Raw genomic sequence first — 16,016 nt, 5'->3', positions numbered from 1 at the left:
TACTCCCACCGGCAGGAATATGAATCGGCTCTCCGGCAAAAGGGCGAATCAGAAGCTATAAATCACGAGTCATTTGTGTCAGCGGACTCCTTCAGACTTCATAATGGTCTTTATCAGGCGGAAAGCAGCAGCCGGTGTCAATAAAGATGGAAACAGATGAGGTTGGACGTCATGAACGCAGTGTTGGCATGCAGAAGTCACTGCTTTGACCTTGCCAGCTCAGACTGAACTCCCCACAGCAAAATCAGTCAGCTGAGCGTTCTTTTTTTTATCAATTACATCCTCATGAGCACATTAATCACACACCAGTCCAGATATATATCAGATCACAAATTGAAGATGATGTCTGAGAGTCTGGACAGGTTTGCACGTGTCTTCTGAAGCTTCATTTGTTTGCGTTTGCACTGTCAGGAGGCCAATTAAGGGGTGTGATCAAGTGCAGGGCCATGCTGATAGCCCCACGACAGGCCAGAAGACGGAGTGCTGGTGTGTCCACACACGGAGGATGGATGGTCTGTTTGGGGGACAGTGTGTGCTCTCTCAGTAAAACAGTCAGGACAGCTTTCATTTCCATCCATCACCTCCGCCCGTGATGATTTGGCCTTTAGAGAAGCGGGCGCGTCTCTCCGTCTTGTTAATTAGGTTATGAGGGGTTTCAGGTCGCACACCAACTTTCTCCAGTTGATGCAATAGTTTGTTTGTTTGTTTTTGTTTCTGCGCGGCGTAATTGTTCCATAAATCCCGCTCTTAATCGAACGGGATTAGTAATCATATTTTGGTGCATCATGTGGATTTATGCTCTTCCTGTTATGTCATGTTATTTTTCCATTCCAGTCCTCGCCGTAAATATCACACGCGCTCACTTTCAGACTTTTTTTTCATCATCATCATGATGAGAACTTTAACCTTGTTTCCCTTTGCCCCTTTATTGCATTACTTAATGAGTTTCAGAGCCGGGAAGCAAAACTGCTGCAGAAATGGTATTTCATGTCCCAAAAGCGAGGTTAGTTGCTATCTGTGAGCGAGCGGCGGTATTCTTCACGGGGGCTTGGGGTGGTAATGAGAAAGTTATGAGCTTGTTCCTTCCCTCCCCGCTCTCCCTCTCTCTGCTTTCTGCTCTGCTGGAGAAGACTGATGAGCCTGAACTTGCAAATAAAGTAAAAACAATCAGGTGGGAGTGGGTTGGAAGGAGAGAGACGCACACGCGCACACACATACATGCCAAATAAAAAGAGATGTGTACTCCTGGAAGATTGATTGTGTCAATATCCACTTCATTTCTGCGGCGCAATATGTCTCCTCTTAGATTTCCTCCTTCATACTCGGCCTCGAGCTGCAGGGAGGAAACTCCACCGGTGATTGAAACTCGTCCGCTTTGGGGAATTGTAGTCTTATCCAATTGTAATACTGACGGGAGAGGTTCAGATTTACTGCAATAAAATGCTCTTTAGGACTCTAATCAGGGTTTTAATTAGATCTAGAACACTGTAAAGGTGACGTGTTGATCTCTCATCGAACATTAATCGTTTCCATGTTACTCCTGTGAATCGTCTGCATCTCCATCCACGCAGTGGGTCGCATCCTTAAAATGTATTTCTGTGATCTGTGTTTACTGTCCGCCCAGAGTGCTAAAAGGTTTGCCAGGGACAAAACCATTATTTGAATCCAGTGCTGCTCACTCTTCTTCTTTTCTTCCAAAACTAGCTGTGGAAAAAGTTAGAAATATTGGACACTGGGAAACAAAAACACATTTTTCTTTCTGGAAACACAGTGGACATCTGTGACATTACAGAAAAATACTTTGGAAAATGCAACCCACATCTGGGTACAAGGGCAAAAAATAACATTTAGAATAATACACAGAGAGCCGAAGCCACAAACGGGGCTGAGTCAATATTTGCTTGTATGAAAACACGATGCTTGTTAATCTTACAATCTTAGTTCTGACTGGTTTATTTTCCAAGACGAAGAAGAACATCGAGGACTTGATCTAGTCTGAGATTAACGTAGCATCAGTCATGAAAAGGCCACGTCTGACAGCCACTCAGATACTAACAATGATTAGTGTTGGACGCCGCGTGCACGTACGGACGGCCGCTCTACATAATTCTGCTCTGGGCTCCGTTTAAGAGGCATCAGCCACCCACTCAGAGCTCTGCGGACTGACAGCACTGTGTGTGTATGTGTGTGTTTGTGCATGTGTAAGTGCTCATTAAACCTTCAGCATGACTCCTGTTAACCTGTCAAGCCAACCCACATTACTACAGAGGTTCCCTGCCACAGAAAGGGTATGTAGGATATCGATAGTGTCGTTATGGAGTAGGGTAGATTTCTGTATGTTTTTAATTTTAGTATAATGTGGAGGTTGGGTCAGCTGTTGAAACACGAGCAGTGTGTTATCCAAGCCTGTTTTCATAGGAAGTGTAATCCCAACCTGCCTCTGATCCTCCAGAGGCCGCGGAAAAAAACTGCCATCTCGTCTCTGCTCGGAGCTTCGATCCAGTTAGAGTTTGTCTCCATTACAGGATTCAGGAGAGTGGAGTAGAGATGAAATCGTGACCTCTTTCTCCAAAAGGTGCCTCTCTCCAAACAAAGATGGCAGGTGGAAATCATCTTCATCCAGTTTTTCAGGTCTATTTGGGTCAAGATGAAAGAAGCACCTCGGTCAGAGTCCACTTCACTGTTCACTGGAGGACACAGTAATGCCAGCAACTTTGTGAGGCTGTGGCTAACTTGGAAAAAGAAATGTTGATCTGGTAATGGCATTAGATGAAAGGTCATCAGGGTACATTGAATATCTACCCATCTCACTTCCATCATCAACTCCATAAAAAAAGAATGAAAAATTACGTCTTCTATGTTCATTTTGATGAGTTATATAATATTGTGACTAATATGTCATCATATCTATGAGCATATACATGCGAGACATACATAGAACATGTATTATATGTAGTGGCAAGCACAGTTTTCAGATACTTTAGCTAATGTTCGGAAAATGGCACCAAAGTTTTGTCACGTCATTGAAGTTAACTTCGTTAACACGTCGTTTTTATAATTGAAGCGGCTGACGTGTGAGCCGTCTTACTTCCTTCCTCATCTCTGTTGAGAGTTGCACATCTGGGACTGATGTGATGAACACAGTGGCTTATTTCTATGATGCAAATGTATGAAAACGTCTAAAAAAGAAACCCTGGTCTCAAAGTGAAATAAAATAATAACTCTTTTTTTGTTTCTTTTTGTTATATATTACTCTTCCTTTCCTTTTATTCTTACATTCTCAGCATGTAGAACAACTCTAGACAAGATGTGCCAAGACATCTTAATATAATCAAAATGTAATCTGGTCCATAAATCACAGAATAATGGAATACCTCAGGTAAATGTTGAACATGCATCCTGTGCATGAACCCAAACAGTGTTGCAGGTGTTACAGTGTACACAACAAGTGGCGTCCAGCTGCAAGACAAGCGAACTCTCAGCGGGAATCCTGCATCAGTGTTCAGTATTCACACTGACAGCACTGACATAACATCAGGTTTTGGCCTTTAAAGCGTAAAGATGCTCAGCATGAATGGTCAAATGTATCTTTTTTTTATATCTTTGAACTATTGAAACAGAAATTCACATTTTTTCAAAACTTTTAACATCAGCCCACACGAAGTGAAGAATAATTCAGCGTATAACTTCACATAATGTGTCAAACAGTTCGATGTGGTTTTACAGTCTCCTCTGCAGTTACTAAGCTATTAGTGAATCCAGAAAAAGCTTCATGACATTCTAAAGAGGCTGCGGAGCCAACTACAAATGACACGTGGGCGGTTTTTACATCGAAGCTCTGCGTTTTGTGACTCAGCCATTGTGTATAACTTTTGATGAAGCTTTTTTTTTTTTTTTTTAAATCACGATGAAACATCAAAATAGCCGCTTTAAGTAGGAGTGTTTATTAGGAGCCCTTAAAAACAACTTTTCCCACTTTTGCAGTGTCACAAACAGATGATATTTTTATTGTTGTGTACCCTACAGTACAAATGCATTGATATTACAGCAGCATCTAACATTTTTGACCCTTTGCAGACAATGCAGTCCTGTTAAATCAACCATATAACTTCAGTGTCTTCATTTAGTCCTGCAGACACTTTTATAAAGAGCGTTTACAGTTATGAGCAGATTTATGCACGGCATACTTTTCACTCCATCTGCTTCTTCTGTCAGGTTCTATTTCCATGCAGAAAAGAAGCAGATGTAAAGCCTGTCGGCGTATGCACACGAATAACTCCAACCGGAAACAGTGATTGACAGTTCATACACCCGAATCAGCATGTTTCTTTCAGAACTGCTGAGCACGACCAGGACAATCCAAAGCCGCACGTTTGTAACGCCGTGTTAGTTCACTCGGGGGAATGATTGAAAACCTGCATCGCCGCTCTCCGCCCGCTCCGGGTTTGATTACCTCCCTGACTGTCTCTTCAAGTGCATCCCGGAATCGGCACTGACTATGTTATTTTATGTATGAGTAAACAAATAACTGTCACAAGAGGTAGTGTTGGAGGAGCTGAATATACAGTACGAGGTATGATGGACTGGAAAACAGCCATTTTTTGGTATTAAATAAGGACTGGTAACAAAATATCCTTTTGTTTCTGTGGATCATGATTTACATCTTTTTAATATTCAGCTCGTTTTGTGTTGTGGAACACCAAAACAAATGCATTTTTTATATCAGGGAATAATTTTCAAGGTTGTTTTGGGTCCTCTACTACAATAAATTTGTGGGAAACAATCATGATTTCATTTTTAATGCAGCTTGCATTAGTTGATCCAATGGATCCATAGTTTCAAGGATTATAAATGTTCCTCCTGTTACCTGAATTCACCACAAGATTTAAGCTTCCTGCATGAAAAAGTGAGAGTATCAAATGGAGTTGAGAGACCTGAGGAGTAAAAGACAGAAACTGTCCATGTTCAAGACAATAGGCTCTGCTTTGGTGTCCTCTGTCAGGAATCACATAAGTGGGACAGAGAGGTCGGTCAACCACAAGCGTAGAAGTTCAAGTACTTCTGAGAAAGGAAGGGTTTTTATCTTAGTTATACCGTAGGACGATTTCAAATGACAACCTTCTGACAAAAAGCTCCTCTTTGAGACCAACTTCCAAGGGAAACGATGCCAAAGGCTTCCTATACAGCTTTGGTGAAAACAACCTGACTGTTAAGAGGACCTGGAATTTCCCAGAGGGTTGCAAGCTGTGCGATAAGTCATAGACTGCCTCGGTAACTAAAAGGTATCAATCTCTTCCTGTTTGTCTTGTGACGTCTTACACAAGCGGCTTTGAAATCTTGCGGATCAAAAATAAATAAAAAAATAACGGTCTCCGTTTCATCACCCGCCTGTCGCTTGGAAGTAATCACACGGCAGCCAAAGAAACGGCATGAATCAGAGTTTAAATGACCAACAGACTCAGAGGAATCGAGCATGAAAGATGCAGTCAGGAGTGTGGCAGAGGGAGCTGAGTGGAAGGATAAATGGAGGGAAATGGAGGATGTTTGCTTTAAAGATGCATCACTCAAAATGTCTTCAAATGAAAGACTGTGGGAATCTTTTATGTGCGTGTAAAGGCAACTCTGAGATTTCTTTCAGAACACATTAAATATGTTGGGAAATAGTTGCTGAAAACACATGAAAAGATTTGTGGAGTTAGAGGTTTAAACAGTTTTTCAGCAGTTTTCAGTCTCAGGATTTTGTGGGCGGTCCTTAAAGGGTGGCTCGATGACACGTTGAGGCCACCCTGAGCAGAGAGATTTTTACCCGACTTTGACACCTAATTTCATAAACTTGTCGATATTTTTAATCATTAAAATTTGGCTTGGTGGTTTAGAACACTTTCTTCTTTGATCCGACAAACTCAGAACACACATTTATTCTTTCTTTACACTGACTACAAGCCAGAATATTACACTGAGCCTAAAAGATGACAGTATTGTGTTACATCTTCATATAAAAGCAAAACCTAAGAATCCAAAAGCTTCTTTCCTCTCTTCTTTCGATATGTTCACTTGGTAGCAGCACATTCTCGCGGTGGACCTACTGTATCGCTGATGTACGAGGTCTTTAGTGCGCCTTTTGTGTTTATGTGTGTGTGTGTGTGCACATATTAAGTTGCTGAACTGCGCTTTCACAAACCTGCATATGCAGCAAAGGGTATGCTTCTCTCCTTAAAAAAACCATGCCAGCATCCACCTCCTCTTCTGCCATCTTATTCTCCCACTGTATGTACAACATGGTGCACTCTATAGCCTGAGGGCAGAGCTTTTTTTTTTTTTTCCAAATGCCTACATAAGCAGATGTTGTTAATTCCTGTGAGTGGGACCTAGAATTTGTATCAGATGTAACATCACACCTCTAAAATCACAAATATGTCATTGCAAAACATGATTTAACTCGTTAAATAACTAAAAATAGCAGCCGAGGCTTTTGTTCCAGCTGCTTCAACATCTGCACGCCGTTCTTTCTGTCTTCCTCCATCATGCATCTTGTTTCTTAAGTCACATCTTATCGACGAGTTGAGGTTCTACACACACACAAACACACAATGACAATAGCTCTGTAATGTTTCAGCAGTGACATGACCAGGGCAACGTCCATTAAGGGCCGTCTGCCCACACATGACTGCTGACACGATCAATATGCCTCCGCCGCCGCTGCCGCTCTGCTTCGTTATCCAGTGAAGCCTCCGTGGTGCAGGGAGGAACCCCGCGACCTTTACTGGCACCTGCAAGATGTAGTGGGAGTGTTACTGTTATTACAACAAGCCAGACACAGCTCGCTGTTTGGGAAGCATTAGGTGCAGTCAGCAGCAGCAATCAGACATTTAGGTAATTTAAGTTAGAGCACTTATGGGAATAATCGGTTTGCTCACAAACGGTTAGAGATTATATTCTTGACTCTGTTGAATTTGGTGTATGTGAGCAGAGAAAGACCCAATTAGGCAGCGACAAGTGCGATAATGGAAGGCGGCAGCATTGTGGAGCCTGGAGGGGCCTTTCAGCTACAGACTGAGCTATCATACAGGACGTCGTATGGAGAATTAGACGGAAAACCACGAGCTCGCTCCCAAAAATTTTAAGGATAATCTCAGCAGCGAAAAATTCTCTTTTCCTCAATGATTTGTCTTGAAGAACGCCCCATCCCGTCTCCGTATTTTGGACACATGGTGAAACCTCTATCCTCGTCTCTCCCTCTCTCTGTAATCTGACTGAGATTTGCCACTTGCTTCGGCTGACAGTTGCGGTCTTTGGGGAGCTCTGTGATACTGTAGGTTCTACAGGACATGACAACACAGCTTCAGCGCCTTGTCTCTAGTCAGCTTGTTAAGAGACTGTGTGTGTGTGTGTGTGTGTGTGTGTCAGGCATGTCGGCAACAGACTATGCTAATTCTAACATGCCACCCTCTCCCTCTGGTGTCCTCCATCCTGCAGGTGATTTATCATGTGCTGCATATCAAATGTGCACCTCAGGTAGTCAAAGCAGGGAAGAGTTGTGCTATTTACAGCAGCGTTCGAAATGATGGCACTGTGGCATTAAACCACTGGGTGCTGTTGATTTAATAACCCATGCATTTAAAAAATCATCATTCGATTGATCGACAATGGTTGAACAAATCTTTAAAGATGACAGGTAATTAACAGCGTGACCGCTTGATTGACAGGCACCGTTACAGGTGGCTCATTAGAGCAGCCAGGCGTCATTCGACCCGCCTCAGGTTCGCCGATGATGCACGTCTTTGCCGATATTCAGATCAGACGGGAGGTGGAAGAAGCATCCGACATCAACAGATTCTCTGTTTTCTGACTTTTTATAGACTACGTGACTAATTAAATAACTGACAGATTAATCAGTGATGAAACAGTTGCAGCTTTACATCCATGAAAGTTTATTCGACCCCTCGGATGATTTAAATTTTTCAAGAAAACATCCTCGTCTTACGTGAGGTTTGATTGAAATAAATTGCCGTTTTTCTCCTCGGGCTTCGTTCATTATGACACTTTCACGTTTGTATTTCAGACTCTTGTTTCACAGAATAATTGCTTCCTGTCATCTCATTTATCCACTGGAAGATTGTTTACCAGGTATCTCATGTAATTAATTTGACTTTTATGTTGTGTTCATCACTAAGAGACCTGAAACCTGTTATGTCATCTTGCTGCAGTATGATTTGAATTTTCTCAAACATGAAAGACTTTATTATTCAAAGTCTGACACTTTGGTTTGGTTATTTCCCTACACTGGCTTAGTTTCCTTACAGCGTCTTGAGAAAATGAAGTTGCACTCGCTATAACCAAATCCTCATTACGTATGCACAAACGGCACTCTCTCTTCTGTTGCTTGTTTGTAGCTCATTTGCAGTTTAAGTGGTTGTTTGAGCAAACAGGCCCACAGCGAAATGCTCTGTCAGAAACTTACAGACACAGAGCGATCCTGCAGAAAGCACAGCCGTGATCACGTGTGGCCTCGTACTCCCACTGTTATTGCTGAGGGGTCATCGCTGTGTGTTTCATGTGCTTTCACTCGACATCTGGAGGAATTCTTATCTCTCCTCGACAAGGCGTCTTAAAGACTCCTGCCTAAATCTGCAGGAAAAAACACAGATCCTCCTCAAATCCTCCAATTTATGCCTCATCACCGCCGCTATCTGACGTATCTGTCGAAAGGCTGCATCTCGGCCGATCAAACGGAGGCTCTCAAACCAAAAAAATCAATTTGTTTGAGCTCTTTGATTGATGAAAAAGGGATTGTGTGTGTGTGTTTTTCTTCTTAAGGGATTTAGATTGAGAGTGGGATGCTTCTGAGGAGATGTGAACATACATGCACACACTCACTCAGGTGTTGGGTTAATGAACACGGTCTCTGCGTTTGCACAAACCGCCTCGGTGGGACTCTCTTTGATGAAATATTGATTAGAAATATCATATTTAAAACACCACACTTTGATCAGAAATCCTATTAACCGTTTCATTTGTGCGACAATAACCGGTTTGGAATTCATTTCTTTAACCGTATCTCTCTCTTGACCCAAATCATCTGCTCGTCGACAAAAGAGTCGAGTCGATCGCAGCTGGAGAAAAAAAAAAACAAAACACAGAGAGGATTGAGAGGCTGCAGCCAATGAGCACTCAGGAGCGCTAAGCCATGCCCACTGCACATCTGTACGCTGACGTCAGAGTCCAGTGCACTGCAGCACACAGACGAGTCCCTTTATGTGACTGACGTGCAGGAGGGCTTAGTCGCCCCTGATGGCCTGCACGTCCACAGTCCTACTCTGGAGTAATGTTGCAAGCAGGTTAAGCACAGCTTGTGTGTCTCTTAGGCCTTTTACTCCTCTGAAAGTCAGACTTTTCTAAACAAATATGCTCCCAGCATGACATGAACTATAGGAAGTCACACATTGACCACATTTGTGTATGAAAGTCCTGTAAATGTGTATTTCCAAGAGTTCCAGGCAGGTTTCTACTCTCTTCTGTGCGGTGTAGATCAATTATCAGACCACAGTGAACATGGTGAGTCCAGTATTCTTGGAAGGGATGATTTTGCACCTTATAACTGAAGCTCAGTGCCAACAATAATATGTGTAGCAGAGAGTCAGACTTTCATGCAGGAGACTGGAGTGTCTATCACAGACCTATAACTAATGAAAAATTAATTTATCTCACCTATAACAAACATTTAAAGTGCCCAAACTGAATCATAGGTTGATCATTGTTTATGAGTCTTTCCCTCCCCCTGAACTGTAGATATGCAGCAGGATTGTCGACAAATTCTTGTCTAACCAGCTGTTTTTCTTGCTGTTACGATGAGACACTCGGGCCGGGCATGTCTGTTGGCAAGATTGAAGCTACCTTAATTACCCTCAGGATACCTCCGGCTGTGCTGTGCCCGAGTTTTATCAGCCAGTCAGGTGCACGGACTCAGATCATGTGGGGGGAGCGATTCATTTCTTTTAAATGACAAGAAAAAGAAAAGAAAGATGATACGTCTGAGGTCGTTTTCTTTAATTACCACACATTATTATCTCTTTCCTTATCATCACGTGTGTAAGTTTATATCTGATATTCTAGAAAAAGTGCGGAAGGTGAATTAATTTTGGGTTATTTTCCCGGGTCAGGAGTGCAAACTCAGCTCAGACTGCTTAATGGGATCTGCCGCTCCACAGCTGGAAATGTTGCTAACCTGCTCTGTCGAGAGCAAATACTTTGAAGTCTCCCAGAAGCAAATCCCCACGAAGACCTCGAGGCGAGCAGTGAGTTCAACCCACCCGGCTTAATCAAGCTCACAGAGCTGTGCCTAACAACCCAAAACCAGGCCAGAGCATGAACTGCTTATTCCCGACTAAACTAGATTTGATAAATTAATGAAAGCGAAAATGCTTTGATCGAATTACCCACCTCATCAAGATGCATCGTATCAAACTGGAATGTTGGCACCAAGTTCAGTGAAACAGAGGAAATAATGTCATTTATTTTCCTGCTGTTCTCGTAGCACGGATGGAGAATTGAACCGTTCAACAAATGTGATTTACGCTCATGAAAAGAAACACTTGATGACAGAAAACTGGATGAAAAGAGGAGACACGTCACCGCCGGTCCAAAGTCTGCTCATGCACTTTTCTTCTCCGACAATAAAATCTGCCTCCAGTCAATGAGCTCGTCTTGAGGCCGTCGTATTTCATAGAAACCCTTTAAGTGCGTCAGCAAAAACTAAAATCAATATAGGTCTTCTGAATGGGAACATGGCAGGTCTGTGGAAATGCTTTCTCGGAGAAGAGCCAGTGAAAGGGCCTGGAAATGTTTCAGAGGCCTGATAATGGATCTGCTGGTAGAAAGATGACGTCACCGTTTCAGACAAGAAGTGTGAGAGACATGAAAATGTGAAGTAGTGTGAACATGAATGAGCTGCATGCTAAAACTTGACTCAAGCTGCTTCATGTCCATCTTTTGAAAGACTGATCCGCAACAGAATTTTTACATTGTAGCCTATATTCACTCTGCAACCACCTCTTACAGTTTACAGATTCTGTAAGATTCGGTATTCCGTCTAAGAGAACCCGCTCCATATGTAGATCAAGCGGCAACCTCCGGCACTGGGAAATGAAGCCAATGGGGAAGTGCTAAAAACTGTAATTCCTCAAACGTCCACTTGAGGCTGGCTCCAGAAGTCTCCATAAGTCCCCATGTTCAAAACAGAAATAAACATGTTTACAGCCTGGTACAAAAAACAGTTTTGGTCTCTGTAGCTAATTTCCCCGTTCATGACAACTGTACTGAGGGTGAATTTATATACAACTCACCTGTTCAGGTTATATTAAGGCTTAAAGTTATGCAGGATTAAGAGTGTGACTGCTTAATTCAGTGGTGTCCAAACTGGTCCACAAAGGGGCCGGTGTGGCTGCAGGTTTTAGTTCCAACCAACCAAGAGCACACAGTTTGACCAATCAACTCTCTGAAGACGGAGATCAGTTGATTAAATGTCTGGTGTGCTGCTGTTTGGTTGGAAGGAAAACCTGCAACCACACCGGCCCTTTGTGGAACAGTTTGGACACCCCTGGCTTAGATTGACAGGTAGGTGCCGTTGCAGATGGCTTATTTGAGCCCACCACAGGTCAGGTCCGCCGATGATGCACGTCTTTGCCAATATTTAGAAGAAGCAGTTCATCCAACATGTGTCACTCAGGCTCTGTCCATTCTTGATACTGTCTCTGATGTAGCTAATTCTAAGGTGATAATAATTAATTTTTAAGGTGATTATATATCACTGAAAACAGAGTTATCTATGATATATTTTATTAGCACCCGAAAAGTTACACACTGCACCTTTAACTAATGCAAAGGGACATTACACTTTCTCCAGAAACCATTTTTCATGCAGTGTGCATGTTTTTTTTGTCCAAAGTGAGATGTTCTTATGAGTATTTGGCACCTTTCCAATGCAAATATTGTCTTTTCTGTTCGTTTTAATGTCAAATGTCTTCATTTATTTTGTTTTTTATTTGAGATCTGTCTCATTTTTTCGCACACTGGCGCTTTAAACCAAAAACAAGCCGAACAATCCAGCTTTACGCAAACATATTTCCTTTGGTTGACTTTAAACAACCTTTTTACAGTGTAAAAAAACAAAAGCGAGTGAGCGTGTGTGTCTCTGCTGCCAATCGAGGCACCCAGCATGTTGTTGGGCTGAGCCTCGCTGTGATGCTCGGACTGATTATTGGTGAAGGCGAGAGGAGGAGGGAGGCGATTAATCCGCGTAACGACGGACCCATCGGAGCCGCTGGCAGAGCTGCGTGCAGCGGGCGTCGGGAAAGCCATGGAGCCGCTGACTCTCCGTGGGTTTACAGACAAATCGCTACAGGGACGCGGTGAATAATCACCTGCATGCGTGCAAACAACACCAGAGAGTTGTTTTTTTTCCACTTTTGTCACCACGGTTTTCTTTCCTCCCCCTCGGGGGCGTTGCGCATCTTACCGGAGCGCCCTACCGTCTGATGCCGGGAGCGCAGCATCGGGTCAGGGGCTGATCCGAGTGCACGCCTCGGGAGTTTCTGTGCTGCACGCCACGTTTTTTTTTTTTGTTTGGGCTGATAAATACATAAACCCGGACCAGCTGTGGATTGTTTGCCCACCAAAGGGATTATGATTTTCTCAGACATGAGTACGGGGACCAACTCCCCCAAGGTGCACCCACCGAATGGGACGAGGTTTTACACATTCCAGGCAAGTTCTCCTTCATTTTTACCGTCTGTGCATCATCTCTCATGTCAGCTGCTTCTTCTGTGTTTTCATTTTGCTGTCAGCTCTTTGCAGCAGCAGAGTGTTGGGTGTTTTACCTGCATGTGGAGACTTTGCATTGGATTTGCAATGCTTTTGTTTTTGCATTTCAGGTGGATCTAGAAAGAAGTATGCATGGATAAGTGAAGGAAAGTGGATGAACAGGAGTTCATGTGTGCACGGAGGGACTCAGATTTGATATATTCCCACTTTAAGATCTTAAAAATAATAATTCCACGCTTCGTCGTGATAAATAAAACATCTGAGAGTGAAATTGTGAGAAACTGGATCCCAGACTTCATCTTCGTGGAGCTACTCATGATGATGATGCTGAATTATTCATGCTTAGCCCATTGTATCTCACCCACTGTATATCTATATTTGAATTGTGCTCTAGTTCTATTAGATCCAACGAGGAATAAGGACAAATGTGCACAGTGCCCTACATTGATTACTGTAGGCTACCCATGCATATTTCAGCTCTGCCCAGAGCCCATGCATGGCAATGAAGCAGCGTTAGTGGATATTGATCGAGTGTGTTCCACATGACTCTTGTAACCCAGCCAGCACTCTCTGTTTTTACTGTGGGTGGAAGGAGATGTTTCAGTGAGTGAGAATTTATCCTTCCTGCACAGCACTCTTCAAGAAACCTGCTGGTTGCTTTTATGAAATATGAAATAGGTGATGATGGTTGAATTTTGGCATCCAGGTGCAAGTCAGCGTGATTTCAGAAGCCGCCGTTTTGCTGAAGATGAGTGGAAAGTGGTTTGTTGGTTGCTTTTCAAGTGAGCTCAAGTGCTGATGGGAGCTCTGTTTTAGATGAGATGTTTATGTACACCTGCCTCATCATCAGTCTCATCAAAATCTGGGCCAGAGCAACACAGAGCTGAGTGTTTCATCCCAACTTTCAAGTCTGTTTCACATTTATTTTGCCAGTGCAACATTTTTTTTCCCGATGCTTTTTCTTTACAGTAAACAACAAAGAAAGGCCAGGAGGTGTATCATTATCTCTGCCTCTTAAATCACGCCATCCAATATCATGTTGGTGTGCCCCGCAGATCCTCTGAGACCTTCACATTTGAACATTTTTCCCCCCTTTTGGATGTTTGTCTGGGGCGTCATAAAAACCTCACTTTGCCTTTTCATGTCAAATCATTAGTGAAGACGGGCCTCCCGAGGGCTCGTACCTGTTGGAAGACGTTCATCTGATATCGCAAAATCAAAGATGTCTTGGCTCATGAATTATAGTCCCAGGAAATCCCCCCCCAACTCCCCCAGCAAAAAAAAAAAGGAATCGGGCTGCTTCAGTACACATAAATCACAACTTATTTTCTTCTGCCCTTGAGGTGTTATAAAATCTGTCATGCTCGGTTAGGTAGAAAACATGCATCACTGCATTGGGCTATGCCAAATCAGTGTTTTCTCAGTGCAGCCATTTCAGATTGTTTACCAACTCCTAATGATATTCATTTCATCAGATTTGCCCTTCCTAGTTTGCAATTATAAATCGTCTGGGGCAAATTGAATTCAGTTGCAAAGTAGGTGTCTTTTTGAAGCCTCTGCCACTCCGTCATGGTGATGTTTAGATATTTAGTATTCACCGCCAGGCTCTGCAAACATGTACCCAGAAGTGTCAGAGTTTGCTTAGTTCGGGAGCTCTGTAGTCTGCCACGCAGCTGTGTCTACAGTCTCTGACTCTCAACCGATATCTCCTTAATGACGTTTGGAGGCAACAGAGGTATCGCATTAACTTGACGCAAAGACTCGAGGAGACTGAAATAGTGCTTCACTCTTTGCTCGCCTGCAGTTTTGTGATCAACACACAAGTCTAGAAATGACTGAAACCATGTTAGCATTTGTCATGGGCTGCATGGGTCCTGATCTGAACCCTGTCCGTGGCCTTTCCTTGTGAGCTTCTCCCCATTAACACATGCAGTTGGCATTAATAGGTGTGAATGTGGGCGTGAGTGATTGTTTGTGTCTAGGTGCGAGCCCTGTGATGAACTTGGCGACGTGTACAGGGTGTGCGTCTCACGCAATGTCAGCTGGGGTCGGCTCCAGCCCCCCACATGACCCCGATAAGGACAAGCAGTTATGGAAAATGGATGGGTAGCACGGTAACGTTTGGGGAACTGAACACAAAGTGCAGCTCAAGCCAACGGGAACACTGTTAGTTTTGCAGGTATTTGGTCATAAAAGGACAAAAAAGTGAAGGAATCATCAATGCTATTATAATTTATCCTCCAGGGGACACGAATGAAGCAAATTTCAAGTAGATCTTAAGACGTTTCACTCATTGCTCGCAAAGTTCAACCTCATGATAGCAGTAGATTAAACATCACCAAAGTCAGGAGGATACATCCTCTGGGGATAATGAATGTCTGCACAAGAAGAATCCATGGCAATCCATCCAAAAGTTGCTGAGATGTACGTTCTCATAGAAACAGTTCGAAACCTCTTTAACATAAAGAGGAATGAGGCATATTGAAGTCTTGGTACATGGTGTGTCTTTGCTGGTTTGGACATCCACTAAGATGTTTGCAACCAGTGCTCATATTTTTTTTATGTTCCTTCATAATGCGACCGTGACTGCTCTTATATAATAAGTCAAAGAGATATTTTAAAAACAGCAACAGTCCATGTAACGTCTTTATCAAGCGACACTTCACTTCAGAGATGTTTTTCTGCTACGAGTCATTTGGGAGAAACGTCGTGCACAATGTTTCTGCTCCCTGGGTGATTTCTCTGCTGAGATGAATGCCGTTCTTGGGTTTGAGCTTTTGTGAAATAAACTCACCGAGTGTTCAAAGTTGAGCGTAAACGTTCAAACGCGGAGAATCCAGCGCTGCGGGTCTCTAGACACCGTCCGTCAGTTGCTTGCTGGAATCACAGAACGGCATCTTTCAGCGATAGTTCTCATTTTTGACTCACTTACAAGAATTTTCCTTGGTTTGATTATGAGTTGCTTCGTCCGCGTCCTTGTGTTTAATAGTCGTACCCCATCAGAGTGTTTGTCAGGGTTGACCTACCTGATGAATGAGATATAATTGTTTCTCAGTGTCTGTCCTTGGATGTCAAATTAGCGCTGCGTGTGATTAGTTTCCTCAGCTGCAGTGTCTTTACCCCGAAGGCCTCCCTCTCCTCCGTCTCTCTCTTTTAAATGCATTGTTTCTCACACAGCCCATGCAGCTTGTCACCTC

The 16,016-nt window shown here is 43.1% G+C and overlaps 1 protein-coding gene across 10 annotated transcripts in view; it reads left to right on the top strand.

The window, feature by feature from the left end:
* The window catches only part of ppfia2 (PTPRF interacting protein alpha 2), a 144,763-nt gene that overhangs the window by 43,260 nt on the left and 85,487 nt on the right, over nt 1-16,016 (top strand). Inside the window, exon 1 of one of the 10 annotated variants that reach the window (XM_019276885.2) lies at nt 12,254-12,762. The exons of 8 other annotated variants lie outside the window; for them this stretch is intronic. In XM_019276885.2, coding sequence (XP_019132430.1) covers nt 12,682-12,762 — 81 coding nt within the window. In that variant the 5' untranslated portion in view covers nt 12,254-12,681. Of the gene's footprint in view, nt 1-12,253; nt 12,763-16,016 lie in introns of those variants that run through there. One more of the 10 variants, XM_019276887.2, reaches the window with a different exon arrangement.

The sequence above is a fragment of the Larimichthys crocea genome, chromosome XX, assembly GCF_000972845.2.
Source record: "Larimichthys crocea isolate SSNF chromosome XX, L_crocea_2.0, whole genome shotgun sequence".
In the NCBI taxonomy this organism is placed as follows: domain Eukaryota; kingdom Metazoa; phylum Chordata; class Actinopteri; family Sciaenidae; genus Larimichthys; species Larimichthys crocea.
The sequence above is the reverse complement of the archived record's forward strand: the minus strand, read 5'-3'. Positions and strand labels throughout refer to the sequence as shown.